The sequence below is a fragment of the Ursus arctos genome, unplaced genomic scaffold, assembly GCF_023065955.2.
Source record: "Ursus arctos isolate Adak ecotype North America unplaced genomic scaffold, UrsArc2.0 scaffold_11, whole genome shotgun sequence".
In the NCBI taxonomy this organism is placed as follows: domain Eukaryota; kingdom Metazoa; phylum Chordata; class Mammalia; order Carnivora; family Ursidae; genus Ursus; species Ursus arctos.
The window spans coordinates 3,690,597-3,714,456 of NW_026622775.1; the positions used below are offsets into that span (position 1 = coordinate 3,690,597).

The 23,860-nt window shown below is 42.9% G+C and overlaps 1 protein-coding gene and 1 pseudogene across 1 annotated transcript in view; both read right to left on the reverse strand.

The window, feature by feature from the left end:
- Positions 1-23,860, reverse strand: part of PAPSS1 (3'-phosphoadenosine 5'-phosphosulfate synthase 1) — a 95,827-nt gene that overhangs the window by 62,681 nt on the left and 9,286 nt on the right. Inside the window, exons 2-5 of the mRNA XM_026499139.4 lie at positions 19,527-19,641; positions 15,623-15,858; positions 9,449-9,587; positions 5,213-5,331 (exon numbers count right to left, since the gene is read on the reverse strand). Of these exons, the coding sequence (XP_026354924.1) occupies positions 5,213-5,331; positions 9,449-9,587; positions 15,623-15,858; positions 19,527-19,641 (609 nt within the window). The remainder of the gene's footprint in view (positions 1-5,212; positions 5,332-9,448; positions 9,588-15,622; positions 15,859-19,526; positions 19,642-23,860) is intronic.
- On the reverse strand, positions 16,108-16,853 carry LOC113255538 (cytochrome b-c1 complex subunit 7-like; annotated as a pseudogene).

Sequence of the window (23,860 nt, forward strand, 5' to 3'; positions counted from 1 at the left end):
ACATATATGATCCTTATAGTAAGTGCTCAGTAAATGTTACTTTTTTTTTAATCTATCCCTCTTTTTCAAACCTTGAAGGAAACTGTCCAATTATCAGACTGTCTAGCAGGCATAATATAGAGTAACATTCATATAAAAAAGCAATTAGTATAATCATTAATTAGGGGCGAACATTAGAAACAAGACTTTAATTAAAGTCACAGAGACTAAGGCAAGCAACAGTATCAATCAATCAATCAATCAATCAATCAAGTGGCAGAATAAATTAAGGACGATAATATGAAAACATGCAGCCTGGAGTGAAACTATGGAGCACCTTGAACACAAATCACCTTAATTCTATAAACCATGGGAAAATCAGTAAATTCTTTCGAGTAAAAAAACAAAACAAAACAACTAGAGTACACTTGAGAAAGAGGATTCTTTGAACAATACAGGATGGAATAAAAGGCGTATCGAACTGGAAGTGGGATAACCAGTTAAGGGAATATCAGGGAGTATGAGCCTAAAATCATACAGGAACAGTTTGCCCTCAAGTTTGAAGCACTGGGGGTCGGGGAAATTGCAAAATCCCAGGCATGACAGATGCTTTGTGAAGTCTGTATTTTCATTTCACAGAATCATGGTTAAAACCCAATTTCTGACTAAATACAGTGTGGGACCCTGGGTCAAATCCTAGTACAGGACAGCACTTTGGTAGAAAAACTTGTGAAAGTCACATGAATGTGTGCTTTAGTTTACAGTATCTTACTGGGGTTCACTTCTTAGTTCTGAGAAATGTTCTACGGTCATGGAAGATACTACAGTAAGAGGAAGCCTGGTGAAGGATATACAGTAACTCTCTGTACTATTTTTAGACTTACAGAAGAGTTGCAAAATTTTCTCAAAATACGGTTTTCTAAAAACAAAACAGCAAAATCATCTGCTCACTACAAAAAAAAAAAAAAGCCTCTATGTAGGTGAAGTGTCAAACCCAAAGGATACTATTCTATATCGGGCCCCAAAGAAGTGGTTAGGAATGAAAGGGAAGATGTAAAGGAGGGAGACCCCTGCAGCACCCACCGCATGTTATATTCAATAACCCACATAAGGGTCTGAGCACCTGGAATTATCTGTAGTCCCTAAAATGGCTTCAGAGATTCCTGAGCCCCCTACACGATATACAACATTATCGATGTGTATTTTCCCGAGGTTCTATAAACACTTAAAAAATCACTAATTGGATATGAAAACTAGATACCCAAACTAACAGAAAATAAAACTCCGTATAACTTCCTAACATTGATAAGACAAATCTCCACTTTAAAAAAAAAAAAAAGGCTCAAAGCCCAAAAAATGCAAACAAAATTACAACCCAACTAAAAAGAAAAAATACTAGAAACACAGACAACCCCAGAAGAGTAAAAGCAGAGCGAGAATTGGCAGTCTGCTGAAAATTAAACAGAGATTCCAAAACAGAACATTACCTAACAAGAGGAAAGGCCCCCTAATCTATGAAATCATAAACATTCCTTAACCCATCACAAAGCTGAGGTCCTATCGCAGTACCAAGAATCGCTTCCAGAGTGACAAGTCCCAACAAGGAAAGACAAGACCCATGAACATGCCCTTTAGGAGCACAGGGGGAGGAAGAGATGGCTGCAATAAAAGCAGAGAAGAAAAAACAGCTAAATGTTTTTAGCGCTCTTCAAGGCTGAGTGAGGACAAGTGTGACAGGTTCGCACACCTGGGAATCTGAAACACCAGGACTTCTACACTCATTCACAAGCAGGTCTACGAGCGTGCTCAGATCAGGAGCAGGTCTTGCAACCAGAGAGCTTCCCTCGGTGGCACACAGACACAAAACTCTGCCCACTCCCTGGATCACTGTCTCATACAACACAAAGGCCTTCAGCTGATGGCAAAGGGCAGGAAACCCTCCCAGGGTCCACCGTTTCTGGCAGAGGAGTAGAAGTAAAAATGGTCTGCTGAATGGACGTGGAGGAAACTCTCTGGGCCCAGGATATCCTGAACTGATACAAACCAGAAATCTGCTGAAGCATGTGACTAAGACCTCCCAGGTTCAAAGCAGAGGCTGGCTACCATGGAGGGAGAGGAAAGGACACTGACAAAGACCCACTCTAAGACCCCAGAGCACAGGTCCTGCCTAAAAGTGGGGCTGGATCAGCACAATCGAGAACCACCACTGCTCCCCCCGCCTCCCCATCATGAGCCTAGCACCAAGTCCTGAGCAACAGTATGACTGTCTTTCCACTGAGAAAGGAGTGACATATACAGAGACTCCTCCTGAGGTGCAGGCGTCCTGGGAATGTTGAAAGCTCAGAGTGGAGCAGAAACACTAAGAAAAACCCTCTAGAAGGCCAGATGCCACACTAGGCATTAGGTAGGGCAGCCTACCGCTGGAGGAATTTGAAGCTGATGGTGCATTAAGAGTAACTACAGAATAAGGAAACCCAAATCCAGCTGAGCTACCGGCTAAATTAACTCAACACACTACACCAACAGTGATAGAAAAAGAATATAAATGCCCACAGGATAGATACTACCTACACCTCAGTCTCTATATGCCTCCGCACACAACGTCTAGCATTCAATCAAAAATTACAATACACCAAAAAGAACAAGAAAAGCCAGCAATAAGAGATATAGCATGATCCAGAAATGACCCAGTGGAATGGAACTATCAGGTAGGACTCTATAAATTACTGTTACAATTAAAGGATCTAGTGCAAAAGTGGACAACACGTGTGAATAGAGAATTTCAATGGAGAGATGTACACTATATTAAAAAAAAAAAAAAGAGCCAAACGATGATCAATGACTCAACTTGAAAATGAGTAGAAATCATTAAAACGAAAAAATTAACATAAAAGGAGTGAAAGAAGGGTGCTTGGGTGGCACAGTTGGTTGAGCATCCAACCCTTCGTTTTGGCTCAGGTCTGATCTCAGGGTCACAAGATCCAACCCCACATCAGGCTCCACGCTCAGCACAGAGTCCACTTGGGTTTCTCTTTCCCTCTCCCTCTGTCCCCACCCCCTCCCTCCCCCCATCTCTCTCTCTCTCTCTCCCTAGGGTGAACAAATAAATCTTTCAGGAAAAAAAGGAGTGAAAGAACAGAGCATCCAAAAGCATGGGATAGTACTGCATTGTCTAACATATGTCTAACTAGAATCCCAGGAGGAGAAAGAATAGGGCAAAGGAAATATTTGAAGAGATAATGGCCAAAAGTTTTCAAAAACTAATAAAAGAACAAGAAAGCCAAAGAACCCTAAACTGAAAGAAAAAACTAAAAACACTGAAAGACCTAGATACCACATACTAAAATCACTAAAAACTAAGGAATTAAGAGAAAATCTTGAATTGAGGCAGAAATAAAAAGAAACATTACAAGGAGAGGAACCAAGAAAAGAACTACAACAGACTTCTCATCAGAAGCATTGCAAACCAGAGGACCACAGAGCACCATCTTTAAAGTATTAAAAGGGGAAAAAAAAAAAAAAAAAAACCTGTCAACCCAGAATACTATGCCCAGCAAAAATGTCTTTTAAAAATTAGCAGGGGCGCCTGCATGGCTCAGTCGGTTGGGCATCCAACTCCTGATTTCAGCTCGTGTCACGATCCAGGGTCATGAGACCGGGCCCTGCATCGGGCTCTGTGCTCAGAATCTGCCTGTCCCTTTCCTGCCCATCCCTTTCCCTCTGTGCCTCTCCGCACTCACACTCATGCGCTCTCTCTCTCTCTCTCAAATAAATAAAATCTAAAAAAAAATAAATAAAATGAGCAAACGGATGAGAAAGATCTGATATAAAACCTTTCTAAGCTCACTGCTCCGTGCATCCCAGAGTGCTATGCACATGCTGAAACCGTGCTTCTAACACACCTAGCAGCTGTATGCTCTTATTCCCATTTCCATCACCTACAATGTGAAGCCCTTAAGGACAGAGACATGGCTGGTTAATCTTTGTACTGCCAGTGCCTAGGACTGTGACGAATGACAGCAGACATGTGATTACTGACGGTGAAAGAACGGATAATGAAGAGAGGGAAGCCAGGGACACCGCAGCAAGTCTCAAGAAGCTCCAGAGTCCAGAAGCTGCTTAACAGGAAACTCAGCAGTCACTACGGCAGTACGTCCAGAGAAACACGTCAGAGCAGTGCCATTACGCATCACTTCAGTTATTCGGCTACAATGTTTAGATAAGGGAGATACACAAAGAAGGTGAGTCCCAGGTTAATCATCTGGCAGATATTTAACAATATGAAAAAAAATTCTAAGGCTAAACATTTTTAATATATTCAGACATAGGTCATTTTTTTAAGTTGTATGTCTAATCTATCCAGTAAGAGACTCTAGATGAAAGAGGTTTATGGTAATCGATTTTAAAAATCAAGAGGGGGTGCAGATGCCATCGGCCACAGGACAGAATGGGGTGCAATGACATATCACTGTCTGTGTGCCACTATGACAGGGTCCCTGCACAGCACTAGGCGGCGAAGGTAAGGACATCCTGACCAGGGAAGGAAGTACTACTGATACCCACACAAAGGCCAGATCCTCCCCAACTAGGTAAACCGTGTGACCCTCCACTGGGACTGGGGAAGTGTGAAGATAGAAGCAGGAAAAACAGAAAAAGAATTTCTAAAAACTGACACTGGACTACCGTCTGAGAGAACCATGGACCTCCTGGAGGGCCTGAGTGCTCGGGAAACCAGCCAGCCTCTTTATACTGCCATATGCTCAGGAACCAGAGAAAGATCTTTATGTCCTGGAACCTTTCCCCTCCTAAAACCACCACCCTTATCATCAGTGTTGCACAAGGAAAACCCGGGCACTACCTAAAAGTCTCGGAAACGTTAGCTACGTTATGTACCTCAACTTAAAAAAATACAATAATGTCAAGCTGTAAAGCTGAACGATCACGGCTGTGTGTATTAGGTATGTGTGTGGTAAAATTACCAGCAGAATAAATAAAAGAGCATCTGGCTCTCGAGCCGCCTGTGGCTGACGCTGACGAGGATATTTCCTGTGTTGTATACACTGGTGCCCCCACACCACCTAACACAGGGACATACACACTCTGAAAACGGTCGGCACCGTACTGACTCTGCAACACCAACGGTATGCGGACCACCACCACCTGTCCTTTGGGCAGGTGGGAATACAAGACAAACACACTCATCCTGAGGACTCCCTCTTTGACCTTCTCCTACCCGTTCCTGCAGGAGCTCCACCACCTGCTGCACACAGTCGTTCACATCACAGGAGTCTGTCTTCAGCACCAGCTCAGGAGCCTCTGGCTTCTCATACTCAGAATCGATTCCAGTGAAACCTACAAAAGGTATCAGATGACGGGGGGGTGCAAGTTAAAACGGGCTCACTTCTTCAGTGCAAGTCTCCTACGTCGAAGTTCGTACTGATGCCGCCCCTTCTGAGTTACAGGGGGACATACTGAAACTTCGTTCTTGGGGGAAGATTTCTGATTAAACTATTAGTTTCTCCTTTAAACACGTACAGTCGAGTCTCATTCGCAGTTCAGTAACATTGCACAAACACTGAACTAGTGGATCCTGAATCACGGGCTCCCCAGGGAAACATGGGGTTAGGTTCCTGTAAGCCTCAGTCACCACAAAATTTTTTGACCCTTCTTTGTGGTATGAAAGCCGAAACATGAAGGCCAGCTGTCACTCTGTTCAACCTCTGCTGGGAACACATACTTGGGGTGGCTAAAACTTGTGCCACTCTGCATGTGTCCACAAGTGACTGCCAAGTGAGTACTGATGTGGGGGTTAAAAAACTTTAGTGGGTAGAAAAACTCGCAAATATGGACCTTCCAAATGATGACTCTTCTTCATCTGTCATCCTTTCTTTTTTTTGTAAATGCCTAAAGGAAATAGGAATGAATACCAAGGGATCCAGAGTATCTCAATTTCCCCAGGGGAATACAGGATGCAGTACTTAACCCCTGGCATGAGCCAAACTCAACAAGGTTTTCTTCCTCTTGATGCGAAAACTAACACCAAAGTCTACCTGTCCATTATATTCACAGGAATTATTTATAGCCAAATTGCAGCCCTGCAGGCTTCTTCTGCCACCAGGATTAAGTGTTCAGCAAGACAAATTAACTACTACTAGCTTTAGCAAAACATGAATAAGGGCAGTAATCCTGTTATATCACAAAATACACTCCACAACCAAACATAATTAGTTTAGATATTAACCCCCATTTAGATTTTCCCTTTAAATATGTGTTACCAAGGAATTGCCAGGAACAGAAAGAATACATGATGTTTCTAAGACTGGGCTAGCTGAGCTAAACATATGCTGTTCCTATCTCACACCCTTGGTATCATCTCATACATAAGTCACTTAAGGCCTGTCTGTCTTGGAGTGCTTAGATCAACCTTGGGGTAGAATGGTAAACACTAATTTAAACACTGATTAAACATAACTTATTATGAGGAACAGTCACCACCAGAGTTCTTAAATATATACTACAAGTCTACAGCCCACTTATTTTTTTCTATTTCATATTTCTAAGTATCATATAAAGTCCTGAATCCAAGGAGATGTCTGCATTACCAATATTCCTAACAGAGTCACATGTAAAATAGCTGGGGGGAAATAATTCTAGTCAAAACATTAGTTTTGTTTGTTTTTGTTTTGTTTTGTTTGTTTTTAGAGACAGTGTGTGTCTGGGGGGAAGGGGCTGAGGTGGGGAGAGAGAGAGAAGCAGTCTCCACGTCCAGTGCGGAGCCCAGTGCAAGGCTTGATCGCACAACCCTGAGATCATGACCTGAGCCAAAATCAAGAGTTGGACACTTAACCTACTGAGCCACCCAGGGGCCCCTAGAAATACTAGTTCTTAAGCTCTAATTCTCAAATGCACACAGTGGAATCGCGAGGCCCCACCCCCATGAGATTCTGATTTCACTGGTACAGCTTTGGCATTGGATTTTTAAAAGTTCCCCCAGGTAATGCTAACATGCAGGAAAGCTTGAAAACCACTGTGCTAGAAGACCTGGCTTAGCATTTTAAAAGTCCAGGAATTCCCTTCCTAGCTAATTTATCCTGTAAGTGATTATAATAAATGTACACTTAAGAACAGCATTTATATTTAAGTAGATAATAACTACTAGAGTAGTAATCATGAAAATAATGTAACATTAGAATGGCTGATGGGGATACACTTACAGTTTAGTAAATGATAGGAACAGCATATGTTTAGCTCAGCTAGCCCACATAAAGGCCTATAAAACCCTGAGGTCCGCTGAACGTATGCAATCTCTTCTGTCCTCAAACGTGTACCACCACAGCTCCGAAACAGCACTGACAGGGAACTTTCAAGCACTATTCTGACCGTGAGTAAACCATTTTTTAAAACAAACAACTCTACAGTCAGAAACTCTAACACCACGGCAAACGTAATGTTTGTACGCAGGCACACATATATACATGAACCTAAGGAACATCTTATCAACGTCTACTCGGAGGACTTTTTTTTTTTTAAGATCTGAGAGAGAATTAGTGCATGCACGCACACAAGCAGGGGTAAAGGCAGAGGCAGAGGGAAAGAATCCCCTAGCCAACTCCACTGAGCATGGAGCCCGCCATGGGGCTCAATCCCAGGACCCTGAGATCGTGACCTGGGCCAAAACCAAGATTCAGATGCTTAACCAACTGAGGTACCCAGGCGCCCGAAGTCAGAGGAATTTAAAAACACTCAAGAAAATAAACAAGTAACACAGAGAAAACTAAGCTACTACAAACACACTCCCAAACGGAGAATACAAATTGTAAATGACTCAAGGTATTCTGCATGCGGCCTTATTCATCTGTGCGTCCCAGCACTAGATAGATACCTCAGAAACGAGCACTGATCCATGTGTGTTGACCATCCAATTTCCACTCCCTCTTCCAATCCATCTAACAAGCATGTACTATGTGTGTGTCAGGTACTAGGCTCTGGGCCTCACACTGTGCTAGCTCCAATGATAGAAAAACATTCAAGACGTCACCCCTGTTCACAGTACCTTACTCCAGAGCCAGAGACACAAATCTACCTCCCTCACCAATCCATCCTTGCAAAACAACAAAACCAACTACAGTGAAAATAATATTTAGACGTCAGGATCCCAGACACACCACTTTGCTTCTCTTCGCCAAATCTCTATTACACAAAATTGAAGTAAACAGGGGGATACAGATGATAAAAAGAGCTAACCTGGTTGCCCTCCCAATGTCGTAAATTATTCAGGTCAGGCAACCTGCTGAGTCAAGAAAGTGCAGACTTAATGGGTGAAACGGAGTCCCCGTGGAGGCACAACTGGATATCAGCCTGGCCTAAGGAACCAGATTTCACCAGGCAGGTGGAACTTGCCCCAACTGCTAATGTGCCCCCAGGTCCAAATACAGAAGAGACCAGAATAACAAGTATTGTCCTTCCTGTCCCACATTTTCCTATGCAGGGCCAGAAGCAGAGTGACAAAAATCTCGAATTTGCAGAGCCCCCCAGGTGGCTCCTGTGATCGTCCCAGGCTATCAGACTTCCTATTGGGAAGGCATCAAAGTTCCCTGCATGAATTACTGATCCCTACACAGTGCTGACTGAGTAACTGATCCTAGATTTTTTTTTTTAATGCTGGCATGTCCTCTTTTAACAAGAGAACAGAACTAATGTCCAGGGATGTCTAGAAGATAAATATGATTGGTATCAAAGGCCACAGCAGACAGGTTCTTAATGTCTCTCATGTCCAAATGATCACCACAGCTGAAGCTCTAGCAGCAAACCATAAAACCTAAAAAGCAAGGTACCTCTATTTTGATGGAATCAGCAATATATTAATTCAACCAAGTTCAACAATTATACACAGAATAAATAAGGGACCATTCCAAGCACCACGATATAAATAAGAACAAGACACTGTCTTTGCTCTCAAGATGTTTGTATTTCAGGCATTTTTCCCATTAGCTATGGAATTTCCTTCATTTTCACTGGAACAGAAAGCAGAGGGGCAGCAGCTAGAAACTGATACCCAGTCTAATGCTAGGTACCTAACTGTATCAAGTATATTTCCAGCAATCCCTGAGGTCCCAACCCTCTAAAACTGTCTTCTGAGGATTCCGCTCTGATCCACAATACCCACTGAGTATACACGTGCCGGGTAGCGCCAGTAGGCCTCAGACACACAAGGGTGTAGTAGGACCCATTTTTCTTCTCCAGGAGCTCCAAGTTGTTTGAATACTCCCAATCTCTCTGTAAAGATGACCAGTCTCAGATATGGTAGGCTAAAATACGCAAGCAAAGGTGCTCTCAGTCAGCAGAACACACCGCTCTTGGTTTCGGGACTGAGTTCAAGCCCCACGCTGGGTACAGAGATTACTTAAAAAATAAAATCTTAAAAAAAAAAAGGCAAACAAAGAGAAACTGGGATAAAAACAGTACTTACCTTTGATTTCTCCAGCCCGAGCTTTTTTGTAGAGTCCTTTGACATCCCTCTGTTCACAAACATGCAGAGGGGCATCAACAAACACTTCAAAAAAAGGTAAACTTGCACCCTCATGAATTTGCCTTGCATTGTTGCGATCCTTAGAAAAAAGATATACAGCTGAGTCAGTGGAAAATAAATACTAGACAAAACAATTTATATTTTAAAATATAAACTGAGGGGCCTGGTTGGCTCTGTCGGTTAAGCATCTGCCTTGCGCTCGGGTCATGGTCCTGGGTCCTGGGATGGAGCCCCAAGTCGGGCTCCTTGCTCAACGGGGAGTCTGCTTCTCACTCTGTCTCTGCCACTCTCCTTTGCTGTGCTCTAAGTAAATAAATAAAATCTTAATATATATATATAAATATATATGTATATATACACATACATGTATGTGTATATATATATACTTGTATAGCTATATACTTATATATATACATGTATGTGTACATATATATATATATATATATACTTATATATCTATAAATTGAAAAAAACTAAATCCAGGGAATTATTAGGTTAATATACCCATTTTTTGTAACAATTTTAAAGGGCATACTATTCTAAAAATCCAAGATATTGGGGAGTTCCAGGAAGGAAAACAATAGATGTCCCATAAAAAAACTTCCCCAAATTTTATGAGGAACCAAAGCCAAAGCCCAGCCCGAACGCGGATGTCATTGGGCCTCCCTCTCATAACACATTCAACCTCAGCCTGAGCTGGCTTGAAACCAACTTCATTTGCCAAGAAGTTCATTCAGAACGCTGAATGGTTTATCCACTTGCCAAACACAAGCTCCTGTGGCCGCTGCTCATCGGAGCATTCCCAAGACTTGACTTTTCTGCCCTGCCCCTAAACCCCTAACTCTCCGGTAATCACCCTCCTCCTCTGCTCTGTCCTCTGGTACAGCTCCCTTTCTAAGCCAACCTCTTCTTTCTGGCCTTAGCTAAAACGAAGCAGCCCCTCGAGATCCACTCATCTTCCCACCCTCATACTCCGTGCACAGGCAGTGCCCATGTTTCCAAAGCCAGCCCCTGTAACTCCCACCACTCTATCCCCACCTGGCTCCTTTTAGCATTTAGTTCTTACGGCCCCCGACAAACCGCGCCTCCTTCCACTGTCACACTCTCGTCTTTCCTATTTCAGAAAGACAATCTCCAGGCACAAATGCTCTCCATCTCCTCTCCGCCGTGTAAGTGTGTCTATCTGCCCAGCTACCTTTGCCTCACTCGGTCCTGCCACTCCTGCCTTCAGATTCCACAGCCCCGGCCCCCCAGAGGATCTTGCTCAACCCATTATCCCCACTCCATCCGAAATCTTCAGCCTCTGCCCTCTCCTCCAGCTTTTTCCCGGGCAACAAACAAGTACAAGTCACTCATCCATGAAAAACAAATGAACTAACAAATTGCACAAAATCCCTTAATCATGGGTACTCTTCAGCCTTGAAATGACAGGACTTTCTGCTGCATGTCACACTACTAACCCGAGTATGCCCACAATGTTAGCCCTGATCATTCCTGATGCAGGCTCCCCAGGGCTCTTCCTACTTTCCCATCCCGTCAACACTGCTGTTGCCCACAGTCCATCAGGAGCCCACTGCTCACCTTAAGTTCTGGAGCTCTTTTCTCAGTGGCCTTCACGATGTCGACTAGAACACATACACCAACACTTAAGCCTGAGCCCTGCCCTCTCTCCTGAAATTAAACACATTTCCAACTTCTTCCTAAATGTACCTACCTGGAGATCTCACAGCCACCTCAAACTTAGCATGTCCATAATTGAGTCCATTCTCTTTTTCCCCCAAGCTGGAATACCGCCTAGATCCAACTCAAGGATGACACCACTACTCACCCAGAATCCCAAGAGTTGTTCTGGTTCCTTCCCTTTGCCCCACACTCCCACCCCTGTGCATTCTGTGACAAAGTCCTTCAGATTTTGCCTCTAAATATTATTTCTCATAGACCTTTACCTCATCGAATGCCTGCACCACACTGTAACTGTTCACATCTCTATGTTCCCACCAGACTAGCTAGGAACAATCAGGTTTATCTTCAGAACCAAGAAGCCCAAGTTCAGCATTTCTTCCCTACTCCCTAGTTCAACTGCACTCCTCATCTGGTCAATCGCTACGACCCTTGTAAAAGTCTGCTGGCTTCTAGCTTTGATCTACTCAAAGCTATATTCTAACACCGTCCCCTGGATGACAGAAGATGAAAATTCAACCATGTCACCAACTTTTCAGAGACTCCCCACCAGTGTCAGGGTAAAACCCAAACTTCTTAGTGGGAGACATCAGGCCTTCTATACCTGGCCCCACCATTCTCAGTCTTGCACTTGATGTTCTATTAATAATTAATACCTGCCCGCTCTACCAGGCTGTTTGGGCCTTATGCCTTAGCCATCCCCCTTGCCAGAAACCCTTCATTCCTCTCTTCTGCCTAAAGCAATGTGCTCCTTACAGCGCAGCTCCATGGCGAATTCCTCCAGGAAGCTCACCCTGCGTGCCCGGGCTGACAAAGGGCCCTTGCTCCCTCTGGTTTCTCAGAGTACCCACTATATATCTTATTCTCATATATTGGTATCTTTTCATTAGCTTTACAACCACAGCATGTAGCAGAATGATTAAGTTGTGACTTATTGATTCCAACTGTCCTTTTAAATGGAGGTGTTTCCAAGGTTCCATCCATGGCTCTCTTCTCATTCTATACAACGCTTGTATATACTCAACTTCACCTGGGTTTCAATCAACAAAGTTAATGATTCCTAAATCTATCTCAATTCCACACCGCTTTCCCGAACTCCAGAACCAATTTTCCAATGACCCACTTAGATACACCACTAGGATTTCAAACCTAACCCACCTAGAATGAAATAGTCATCTCCTCCCTTCCCATGCTGTATTTTCTACCACATTCATTCCATCTTCTATTCAGAAAGCACCATCCCTCATGTTCACCCCAAATTTAGCCATCAACCAGGCACCACGTCCTTCTGATGTTCTGGGCTCAAGAACCTTCAAATACACCCCATCTTTTCCATTTCCATTGCTGCTGCTTGAATTCACTACAAAAGCCTCCTCACTAGTCTCCTATCTCCAGGGCACTCCTATTCCAGGCTTCAAAGGGAACCTTATTAAAATCCAAACCCATGGGGCGCCTGGGTGGCACAGCAGTTAAGCGTCTGCTTTCGGCTCAGGGCGTGATCCCGGCGTTGTGGGATCGAGCCCCACATCAGGCTCCTCTGCTATGAGCCTGCTTCTTCCTCTCCCACTCCCCCTGCTTGTGTTCCCTCTCTCGCTGGCTGTCTCTATCTCTGTCAAATAAATAAATAAATAAATAAAATCTTAAAAAAAAAAAATCTCCTTTAAAAAATAAATAAATAAATAAAATCCAAACCCAGAGATGGCATTCCTTAGTACAATCTCAACACGCTCAGTCCCCCTGGGGCAAAGTTCTGAGCAGTGAAGGTTCACTGTCGGACCTCTGAATCTCTGTAGCTTCATCTCCCCTCACCTTCAACCTACACGCAGTCATAACAAACCACCTATGGTTCCCCCAAAAGACCAAACTCCCTCACATCTCCATGCTGCTGCAGACACTGTACTGTCTCCTCTATCGAAATTGCACTCCCCTCCCGTCCCGCTGGTGTGCTCTGATTCCTCAGGACTCATTTCAAGCAGCACCTCCTCTGTGATTCCTCCACAGCCCCTCTCATAGACCTTTACCTCATCGCCTGCCTGCACCATACTGTAACCGTCCACATCTCTATGTTCCCACCAGGTTTAGCTAGGAACCACCAGGTTTATCTTTAGAACCAAGAGGCCCAAGTTCAATGGTGACATGGAATAAAACACGTATCCTAGATTACACGGTTTGATGCGAATATCACAGATTCTGACACATCCTCAGCATAGTCCAAACCTCATTCTTAGTGCTTTCAGAGATGAGAACAATACATTTTGCTCCATACTATGGAAACAAGGGGGCCAAAAAGCAGATCAACATATACTTTTGGAGACCCAGCTGACAGCTCTCCAAAGCCCATGTCACTCTTTCCTCTTCCAAGAGTTGCACAAATTCCCAGAAAGTACAAGAACATCAGTTATTATATTACTATGAAAACTGTTCATTTTCAAGGATTCAAGAACGCAGGGGCACCTGGCATCTGCCTTTGGCTCAGGGCTTGATCCCAGGGTCCTGGGATCAGGCTCCCTGCTCTGCTAGGAGCCTGCTTATTCCTCTTCCACGCCCCCTACTTGTGTTCCCTCTCTCGCTGGCTATCTCTCTCTCTCTGTCAAATAAATGAATAAAATCTTTAAGAAAAAGAAAGAAAGAAAGAAAGAAAGAAAGAAAGAAAGAAAGAAAGAAAGAAAAACAACTATCATTCTCTTATACACTTCGTTATCTAGTATACTTTAAACTGAAATATTGACATTGTTCCCAATGTTTCAGGAAAATGAAAAGGAGTCCTCACAGGACCTTTTAGGACTCCTGCCATGGTTCAATTAAGTGAATCTTTATAATTAACACTCCCTCTGATATTTGACTATTAACTCTAACAGCTCATATTTTGGTGTTGTTTTTTAAAAAGTCTAAGAAACCATCAAATTCCCAATATAGTACCAGAACTATGCTATTATTTGTTATACTTACTGAATACTTAATACACACCAGGCACTGTACTAAGAGCTTTGGATGCACGATTTACCTACTTCTCAGAGCAACCCTATGAGGTAGGCATTACCTGAGCTTATAAAGGTCAAGTCAACTGGCCAAGGTCATAACAGCAACTGGCAGAGCTAAATTCCAACCCAGTGCTTCTGGCCCCAAAGCTCCTGCCTTTAACCACATAGTAATTCACCTATTCTTTCACATCTTAGTCATGCTGCCATTTAATAAACACTAAATATCTACTGTGTTCCAGGAGCTGGACTTGGCATCAAGATTATAAAGATAAGTAAGATGCAGTTTCAGCCTTCGAGCAGCCAGTGGGGTTTAGAGGTAACAAGGCATGGTGGGTGAGAGCATGGATTCCAGTGACACTGTCTGGGTACAAATCCTCGCTCTACCATGTACAGTATGTGACCCTGGGTAATTTACACCTGTCTCCTCACTGCTGCCTTTTTTTTTTTTTTTAACGATTTTATTTACTTATTTGAAAGAGAGAGTGAACGGGGGAGGGAGAGAGAGGGAGGGAGAGTAAAAGAGAATCTCAGCAGACTTCACGCTGAGTGCAGGGCCTGATGTGGGACTCAATCTCGGGACCCTGAGACCACGACCTCAGACAAAACCGAGAGTCAGACACTTAACCAACTGAGCCACCCAAGCGCCCCACCTCTGCCTTCTTCATTGGGTGATAAGCACTAAATGAGTTCATTCACAGTACACAGTTGGTGTTCAATAAAGGTTAGCTGCTATGCTTTTTATTACTACTACTACTACTATTACTGCTGCTATTAGCACCACCAACCACTGTGACCTGGTATTTATAATAAAACGTTACAGCACAATAGTACAGGCACCAAGGACAGGTACCCCACAAAGCCCAAAGGACAAAGGAAGTATTCAGGAGGGGGAGACACCTAACCCGAGTCTCAAAGCACAGACAGGAGTCGAATGATGTGGAGAAGAGAAGGACCATTGGAAGAACAGTGCCTTCCAAGCAGAGGAACAAAAATCTCACCATGAAAAACGGCACAATTTTTGAAGAGAAATACAAAAAAAAGTGAATTGGTGCTAAAATAAGAGGAAGAGTGTAATGAAAGAGGAGATGGAAGACCTGGGAGCAAAGAAGCCGTAGTCAGGCGTATGTGAAGAAACTGAAGACTTTCCCTAGTGTCTGACGCATGGTGAGGATTTACTGTATGTTTACTGAATTGAAAAGTCAAGCTTGAAATAATCTGGCCCCTGGCTTGGGGTCAACAAGTTTGGTTATACTGGGGGGGAGGGGGTGTCACAGCAAGTTTTCTATCAAAACTGAATTTACTCAGAAAGTCACAGCACAGAAATGCTACAGGTTAATTATTTTAATGTGAATTTAGCTTCAAAGCCCATGTCAGTGTTTGAACAACTTGTTCTGCCTGATGGCATATTCTCCATCCACGACATGAGAACAGCAACAGTACAAAGGCCACGTACCTGAGTATACGGGGATATAAAACTGGTGATGCACACTAAGCCAGCATCCGCAAACAGCTTAGCAACTTCTGCGATGCGTCGAACGTTCTCCTCTCTGTCTTCAGGACTGAAGCCAAGATTTTTATTGAGACCTTGACGAATGTTGTCGCCGTCCAAAGTGTAGCATGGGATACCGTGGCACACCAAGTACTCCTCTAAAGCCATGCTCACTGTGGTCTTTCCTGCTCCAGATAAGCCTAAAGGTGAAGAGTGCGAGCACAGTCCAGCTGCAGCATTAGGAGGGTAACCACTCGGTAATAAAGAATTTAAGGCACAGCCTTCATTACATTCATTATTCATAGCCATCTCTCAGTAACACTTTCACATTTCTCTACAAGATTTACATCTTAGCTAGAAAAACATCTGTAGTTCAAATAAAATGAACATTTATATTTTGAGATTTTTTTTTTTAATTACAATAGTGCAAATAGTTCTCAACTGCCTATTTCAGGTTTTATCCAACTTCTTAAAAATACTTGAGGGCAACTGCAACAACAGATTTCAACTCCGTGATTACTTCTTTGCCCATTCTTCTCCCTTTTTTTCCCCAAATAACTTCTTTCAGGTAGGGTTCAAGGAAGAATTTACTCTCCTCATATTCTGTCCACTGCTCATTAGGCAGGATCTGCTGCCTCCTGGTCAGATCCTGCGCTCTCTCAGTGTGAAACACCCTATGTTATACAGGTTCTCAGGAAGCCTCACGGCCCCTTTCACATCATCCTTCCCATATACTGTATCATCTCGCATTAACTCGTTTATGAGCCCTGCGGCCCTGTGATACCACTTCTGAATACCCTCCAGCCACCGGCTTGATGCTGCAACAGCAGACCTGTTCGCCATTTTGACCCAAGACTACAGCGTTGTCTACTCAAGCATTTATGTTTTAAATAACTCCTGTCTGTGCCCAAAGGTATCCTAGAAATCCCTCAGTTTCAGAGGGTAGATAATCACTTTGTTCTCATTACCACTATTCCAAAGCTACAAGCCAAAGTAAAAACAGAGTGATATGTCCAAATTATTTCTGGTGAGGTAAGAAAAAGGACAAAGTAAGTAAAACTAAATATAAACTTATCTTTATATCCCAGGATCAATACATCCCATAGACTCCCATGATAAAGTATCAGGGCGTCCAATTTATAATATAATTAATTGAAGAATATCCTTACTTCAACTCACCTTCCTCTACCAACGATGTTTACTCACTAAACAACAAGAAGGAAAAGGAAAGCATGTATATATGCACTAATACTTGCCACCTTGATGAGTATTAAGTACAGAATTCACAACTAAGGAGGTGATGAGGCAAGAGATAAGGACGGAAGTCTCAGGTACTGATTTCTTTGAAAGAAGTCATGATAGTACAGAAGGCTAACCAAAAAAAAAAAAAAAGTGGATGCTATGTTAGGAGGATCGATAGTATTAATTGCTTTATATATTAAAAACTTATATATTGGGGAGCCTGGGTGGCACAGTAGCTCGTGTGTCTGACTCGTGGTTTCCACTCAGGTCATGATCTCATGGTCCTGAGATCAAGCCCCCGTCAGGTTCCACACTCAGTGTGGAGTCTGCTTGAGATTCTCTCTCCCTCTCTCTCTGTCCCTCCCACTCGTGCTCTCTCTCAAATAAACCTTTAAAAACAAAAAACAGGGGCGCCTGGGTGGCACAGCGGTTAAGCGTCTGCCTTTGGCTCAGGGCATGATCCTGGCGTTCTGGGATCGAGCCCCACATCAGGCTCTTCCACTATGAGCCTGCTTCTTCCTCTCCCACTCCCCTGCTTGTGTTCCCTCTCTCGCTGGCTGTCTCTATCTCTGTCGAATAAATAAATAAAATCTTTAAAAAAAAATAAAATAAAATAAAAATAAAAAATAAAATAAAATAAAAACAAAAAACGTGTATTAAATAGTATAGCAGATGGTATTTTCCAAAGATGGCTGCAACAGGATTTCCCACACTGCAACCTCTTTGACAGTGTGACATCACCACTGTCACATCAAGACGTATAGTCTAATTCCTTTCCCTTGAATGTAGGGTGCCCTCAGGATTCACCTATCACCAAAAGGATGTAGTGAAAATGACCATGTGTGACTTCTAAGGCAGGGTCAGATAAAGCTACTGTGCGTGTCACTTTAACCCTCCACTTGAGGGAAGCCCACTATTGCATACCCCGAGGCCACCATGCTAGCAAGCTCACGATCAGCAGGTGTTCAGCAGCTAAGCTCCCAGCTGAGGGCAGCCTCAAGTGAGTTAGGGATCACCGACTCCAGCCAGGTGAGCCTTCAGACGTCAGGGAACACCGCCCAGCTGAGCCCTCGTGAATTCCTCACCCACAACACGGTAAGCAAATTAAAATGGTTGTTTTATGCCACTAGATTTTGGGTGCTTTGTTACACAGCAACAGTAACTGAACAAACAGATGGAGGCAAGGGTTTCTGGGTTTTTTTGTTGTTTTTAACCACAGTTAAAAGTGCTGAGCACTAAGTATGAGGGGGAAAAAACCCCTGAACTCCAAACTCTTAGACTTTTTACACAAAACAACCTAAATAATAAAAGTACCTATTTATACATACATGCATATATATATATATACATATTCATTTTATATATATTTAATTTGAAACAAAGTAAGAAGAGAGACTACTGAAAATTTAATTACTGACATAGGAAGTTGCACTGAGATGTTTACAGTGAACACAGACAAAAAGGCAACGAAATTAAAGCAGTTGGAGAAAATTAATACACAATTACAAGAGAGATAATCCAAAACTAGATAAGGAAAATTAGTACACTGAAGAAAAGAAACCAAATGTACTGGACTGAATAGTCCCCCACCCCCACCCCCAGGGGCCTCAGAATGTGGGTTCAGTTGGAAACAGGCTCTTTGTGGATGTAATTAGCTCAATTGAAATGAGGTCCTATAGTACTAGGAAGGGCACTAAATCCAGCGACTGGTGGCACTACCAGGCCACGTGAGGATGAAAGCAGGGACTGGAGCACGACAGCTACAAACCAAGGAGCACCCAGGACCGCCAACAACTTCCAGAAGCCAGGAGAGCAGCCTGGAGCAGAATCTCCCTCAGAGCTTACAGAAGGAACTAACCCCACCAAAACCTTCATTTCAGACTCCCAGCCTCCAGAACTGTCAGAGAATAAATTTCTGCTGTTTGAAGCCACCCCATTGTTTGAAATAATTCATTACAGCAGCCCTGGGAAACTAGTACACCAACCAATGTAAAAATATAAAAGAAAGTTTATCTGAAATAAAAATCAGAAAAAGCAAACTGCATTCCAGGAAAATGGCAAACCACTCAATAGCTTGACAGATCCTGGTTAAGCTACTAAACTGCAAGATAAAGAAAGAAATCTTTACTTCTGTTTCCAACAATATTGTCCAAAAAAAAAAAAAAAAAATCAACCAAGGCTACAGAAGATTTGACAACATAATTAACAAGCTTGATCTAATGAACATATATAGAACATTGCAAATATCAGGGAATAGATGTCCTTTTCAAATATATATTTATGAAAACTGATAAGATCATAAAACAAGCACCAAAAAATCTGATAAACAGTATTTATAAGCATCACTAGTGATAAGATCAATGGCATAAACCATGTTCAAGAAAAGGATTACCCAATATTTTAAAGATCAATTTTCCCCAAAACTGACCTTTAGATACAATGTAATCCCAAACTAAATCCCAGCCAGATTTTGGAGGAACTGGTTAAATCAATTACAAAATTTATATAATAATGCAAAGAGCCAAAAAAAACAGCTCAAAATTTACATAAATATACTACATCCTGGTTCCAGACTGTCTATAAACACTGCTTTTGAAATTAATTGATTTATTTCTCTAGACCATACCTGTTAGCCAAACTGTGCAACCACGAAAACCACCTCTGGTCCCCACGACCTGACCTCTCTTGTTCCTGCTGACATGATGAGCCTGATAGGTGACATTAGTTGCTCTCTGCATCCCCTGGAAAAAAGAAGCAAAATTCTGGTTCACTTGAGTCCTTTAAAAAGTAAACACATGGGGCGCCTGGGTGGCACAGCAGTTGAGCGTCGGCCTTCGGCTCAGGGCGTGATCCCGATGTTGTAGGATGGAGCCTCACGTCAGGCTCCTCTGCTGGGAGCCTGCTTCTTCCTCTCCCACTCCCCCTGCTTGTGTTCCCTCTCTCACTGGCTGTCTCTATCTCTGTCAAATATATAAATAAAATCTTAAAAAAAAAAAAAAAAGTAAACACATATTCCTTGCTGTCACTATTCTATGTAACATGCCAAAAGCAAAAAAAAAAAAAGATTAAAACTAACAGCTTTCTTTTCTTTATAGTACCTGGTATGGCCTTTGGTGCTTTACATACACCAATGAATTTAACCCTCAGAGCCACCCAGGAATGCAAAGACTCTTACCTCTGCGGTTTTACAAATGAAGATGTTAAACCTGAAAAAGTTAAAGGGCTTGCCCAAGTTCCCGTAACAAGGGAATGGTGGACTCCCGAGCCCAGTCTTCCACTCACTTAATCATTCATTCAAGCAGTATGTACTGAGGCCCTAGCAGTAGGGCCTCACCAAGTGAACAGGGTCCCCACCTCACTGAGCTTACATTCCACTGGGAAAGACAAAGCAATAAAACTTATTGTAATATCAGAGAGTGACAAGTGCATTGTAGAAAATAAAACAGGGTAAGACTGGAAAGAAGGATCAGGGATGAGTGCCTCTTCAGCCAGGATGATCAACAAAGGCCTCTAAGAAGGCAGCATCTAAGCAGACTCCAGAACCAAGTGTGGAAGGTCTGCAGGTATCATGAAATGCATGATGGAAAAAAGCAGATGCATTGCTGATTTGTGGTTATTCAACAAAAAAAGTGGAATGCAATTTTTCTTCCAAATTCTTTTTTTTTTTTAAGATTTTATTTATTTATTTGACAGAGAGACAGCCAGCGAGAGAGGGAACACAAGCAGTGGGAGTGGGAGAGGAAGATGCAGGCTCATAGCAGAGGAGCCTGATGTGGGGCCCGATCCCATAACGCCGGGATCACGCCCTGAGCCGAAGGCAGATGCTTAACGACTGAGCCACCCAGGCCCCACTTCCAAATTCTCTTCTTAAACAAAAATAGCATTAATTTACACAGGCCTCAAAGAATCTGAAGAGCCATTTCTCCAAAGAAAAAATACAAATGACAGAATAGGCAGATTAAAGATGTTCAGGGGCACCTGGGTGGCTCAATCAGTTGAGCATCTGACCGTTGATTTCAGCTCAGCTCATGATCTCAGGGTTGTAATACTGAACACCACTGGGCATGGAGCCTGCTTGGGATTCTCTTCCCCCACTGGCCCCCCACTCTCTCACGCAAAAAACAACAAAAAAATTTATATCCTTAGCCATCAGAAAAGGGCACATCAAATCAAAGCCACAAGGAGATACCTCTACAACCCACTAGAATGGCGGTAATCAAGAAGACAGTAACAAGTGCTAGTGAGAATACTGAGAATTTAGAATCCTCATACATTTGTTGGTGAAAATGCAAAATAGTACAGCCACTTTGGAAAACAGTACTTCTGCAAAATGTTAAATATACAGTTACCATGTGATCAAATAATTAAAACTCCTAGATATTTACTCATAAGAAATGAAAACACATCCACACAAAACATATACACCTAAGTTCATAGCAGCATTATTTATAAAAGCCAAAAAGTGGAAACCATCCAATTGTCCATCAACTGATAATCAGACAAAATATTTTAAAATTTATATATATATCCATTCAATGGAATATTATATGGCAATAAAAAGGAGTGAAGCACTCAAACATGTTACAACTTGGATGACCCTAAAAAACATTAAAAACATTAAGCTAGGTGAAAGAAGCCAATCACAAAGACCACATATGGTATAATTCCATTTATGTGAACTGTCCAAAATAGGAAAATCTATAGAGACAGAGAGCAGATTAGTGATTGCCTCAGGCTGGGAGATTGGGGGGCAGGGGAATAACTTCTAATGGGTACAGGGATCTTTTGGGGGTGATAAAAATACTCTAAAATTGTTTGTGATGACAGTTGCACAACTCTGTAAATATACTAAAAACCGTTTAACCATACACTTTAAGTAGCTAAATTGAATGATATGCAAATTATATCTCAATAAAGCTGTTTTCTACACAAAACAAAAAAAAATTAGAGTCTCTATTTTCTCTTCCTATGGGACAAAAACATAATTTAGGTTCTTCTTTTTTTATATTTATTTATTTATTGAGAGCGAGCGTGTACACGTGCACATGAGTGGGGGGGGTGCAGAGGGAGAGAGAATCTCAAGCAGACTCCCAGCTGAGCCCCAAGCCCCACGTGGGGCTCGATCCCACAACCCCTAGATTATGACCTGAGCCAAAATCAAGAGGCCCACGCCTAACCGACTGAGCCACCCAGGCGCCCCTAATTTAGGTTCTTTTTAGCAGCACGTCTTTATAAAACAGCTATGTGACAGCATTTTTTTGATAGGGTGTTTATATTTGATACCGCTTATAGCTCTTACTTTTCAAGACAGTTTTATTCAACATTCATTCAAAACTACTTACTGAACGCATATTACATGCCTCACATTCTTCTAGGTGCTGATAAAACAAGAGTGAACAGTACCAATAAAGATCACCGTCCTCATGGGACTTATCTAGCCCTCACTCCTAGTGCAGTGGTTCTCCAGGTGTGGCCCTTAGCGAGCAGCTTCTGCATCTCCCCTGAACTGTTAGAAATGCAAACGGTCAGGTCCTGCCCCCAGGCCAAGGGAATCAGAAACTCCGGGGTGGGGCCCAACAGTGTATTTTAAAGCCCTCCAATAGATTATGATGCAAGCTCATAAAAGCCACTGGACTAATGGGAGAGATGGGGGAAGATAAGTAAGTAAATCATACAAGTTAGGCAGGAGTAAGTATCAAAAAGAAACAGTAAATAAAGCAAAATTGTGAAGAAATTTCAGAGAAGGGATGTTCAGACAGGGTGGCCAGGCGAGGCTTCAGAGGAACAAGGACACTTAAGACCTGTGATGACTTCTGGGGGGGAGTGCCTCCAGACAGAGCGCAGACTGAGCACAAGGAAGAATGAAAAAGTGACAAGGGAAATCCAGAATGGTTGCTGAGCAGCCCTAACCACTCACGTGAAGCCAATAATCATCAATTCAAAGCGAAACCCGTTACCAGGACAGCGTTTCCCACAGCCACAGCAGGGACACAGAATGAAGCAGGAACAGTCGCAGTGGATCCAACCGGAGCTGTAGCCTGGCCCAAAGTCTTCAAAACGGGGTATCAACAGCCTTGCGGTATAGAAGCACGAACTATGGGGTGGGGGTGGGGTTGGTTTTTGTTTTAGAAGTACGAACTTTGAGGGGCGCCTGGGTGGCACAGCGGTTAAGCCTCTGCCTTCGGCTCAGGGCGTGATCCCGGCGTTATGGGATCGAGCCCCACATCAGGCTCCTCTGCTGGGAGCCTGCTTCTTCCTCTCCCACTCCCCCTGCTTGTGTTCCCTCTCTCGCTGGCTGTCTCTATCTCTGTCGTATAAATAAATAAAATCTTTAAAAAAAAAAAAAAAAAAGAAGTACGAACTTTGTAAAAGAATATTTCTATCCCGCTCTTCAACTTCCAGATGGTCCTCCTTTCTAAAACTGGTCTGCCCGAGGTGGGGGATCTCCTTTCCCACCTCCCCCTCCGCGATCCTCCTAGTGTCCAAGACAAAGCATCTCCACCGTTCTGAGCCCTACTATCGCTCAATGCAGAAAATCCTCTGGGGCCAAAGGGACAATCTGACAATTCTTTTAATAGGCACACCACAAAAGCTGTAGCAGTCCCCCACTAATCATCTCATTAACAAATGCATTTCCAATAAAATTATGCTCTACGTGCTCAATAATTACTTTTGAAAAATTATAATATGGGTCTCCCTACCTATTTTTTTTCAGTGAAATAATGAAGCAAACATTACTTTCCAGCTCTACCATTTCCAAGATCTTAAACAAAAACAAGGTTCCACTTCCCATCAGTCACTAGTTTCAGCTCCCAGCCCAGCTGCCTGGGGAGAAGAACAGAATCTGAAGGAAGGGGGGTTGAGGGGTGGTTTCAAGGAGGGTGCCTACACTGGCAGAACCTGTTTGACTGGGTCATTTTGCTTTGGGGTTTATTCCAAGTTATTTTGCTTTGGGGCAAG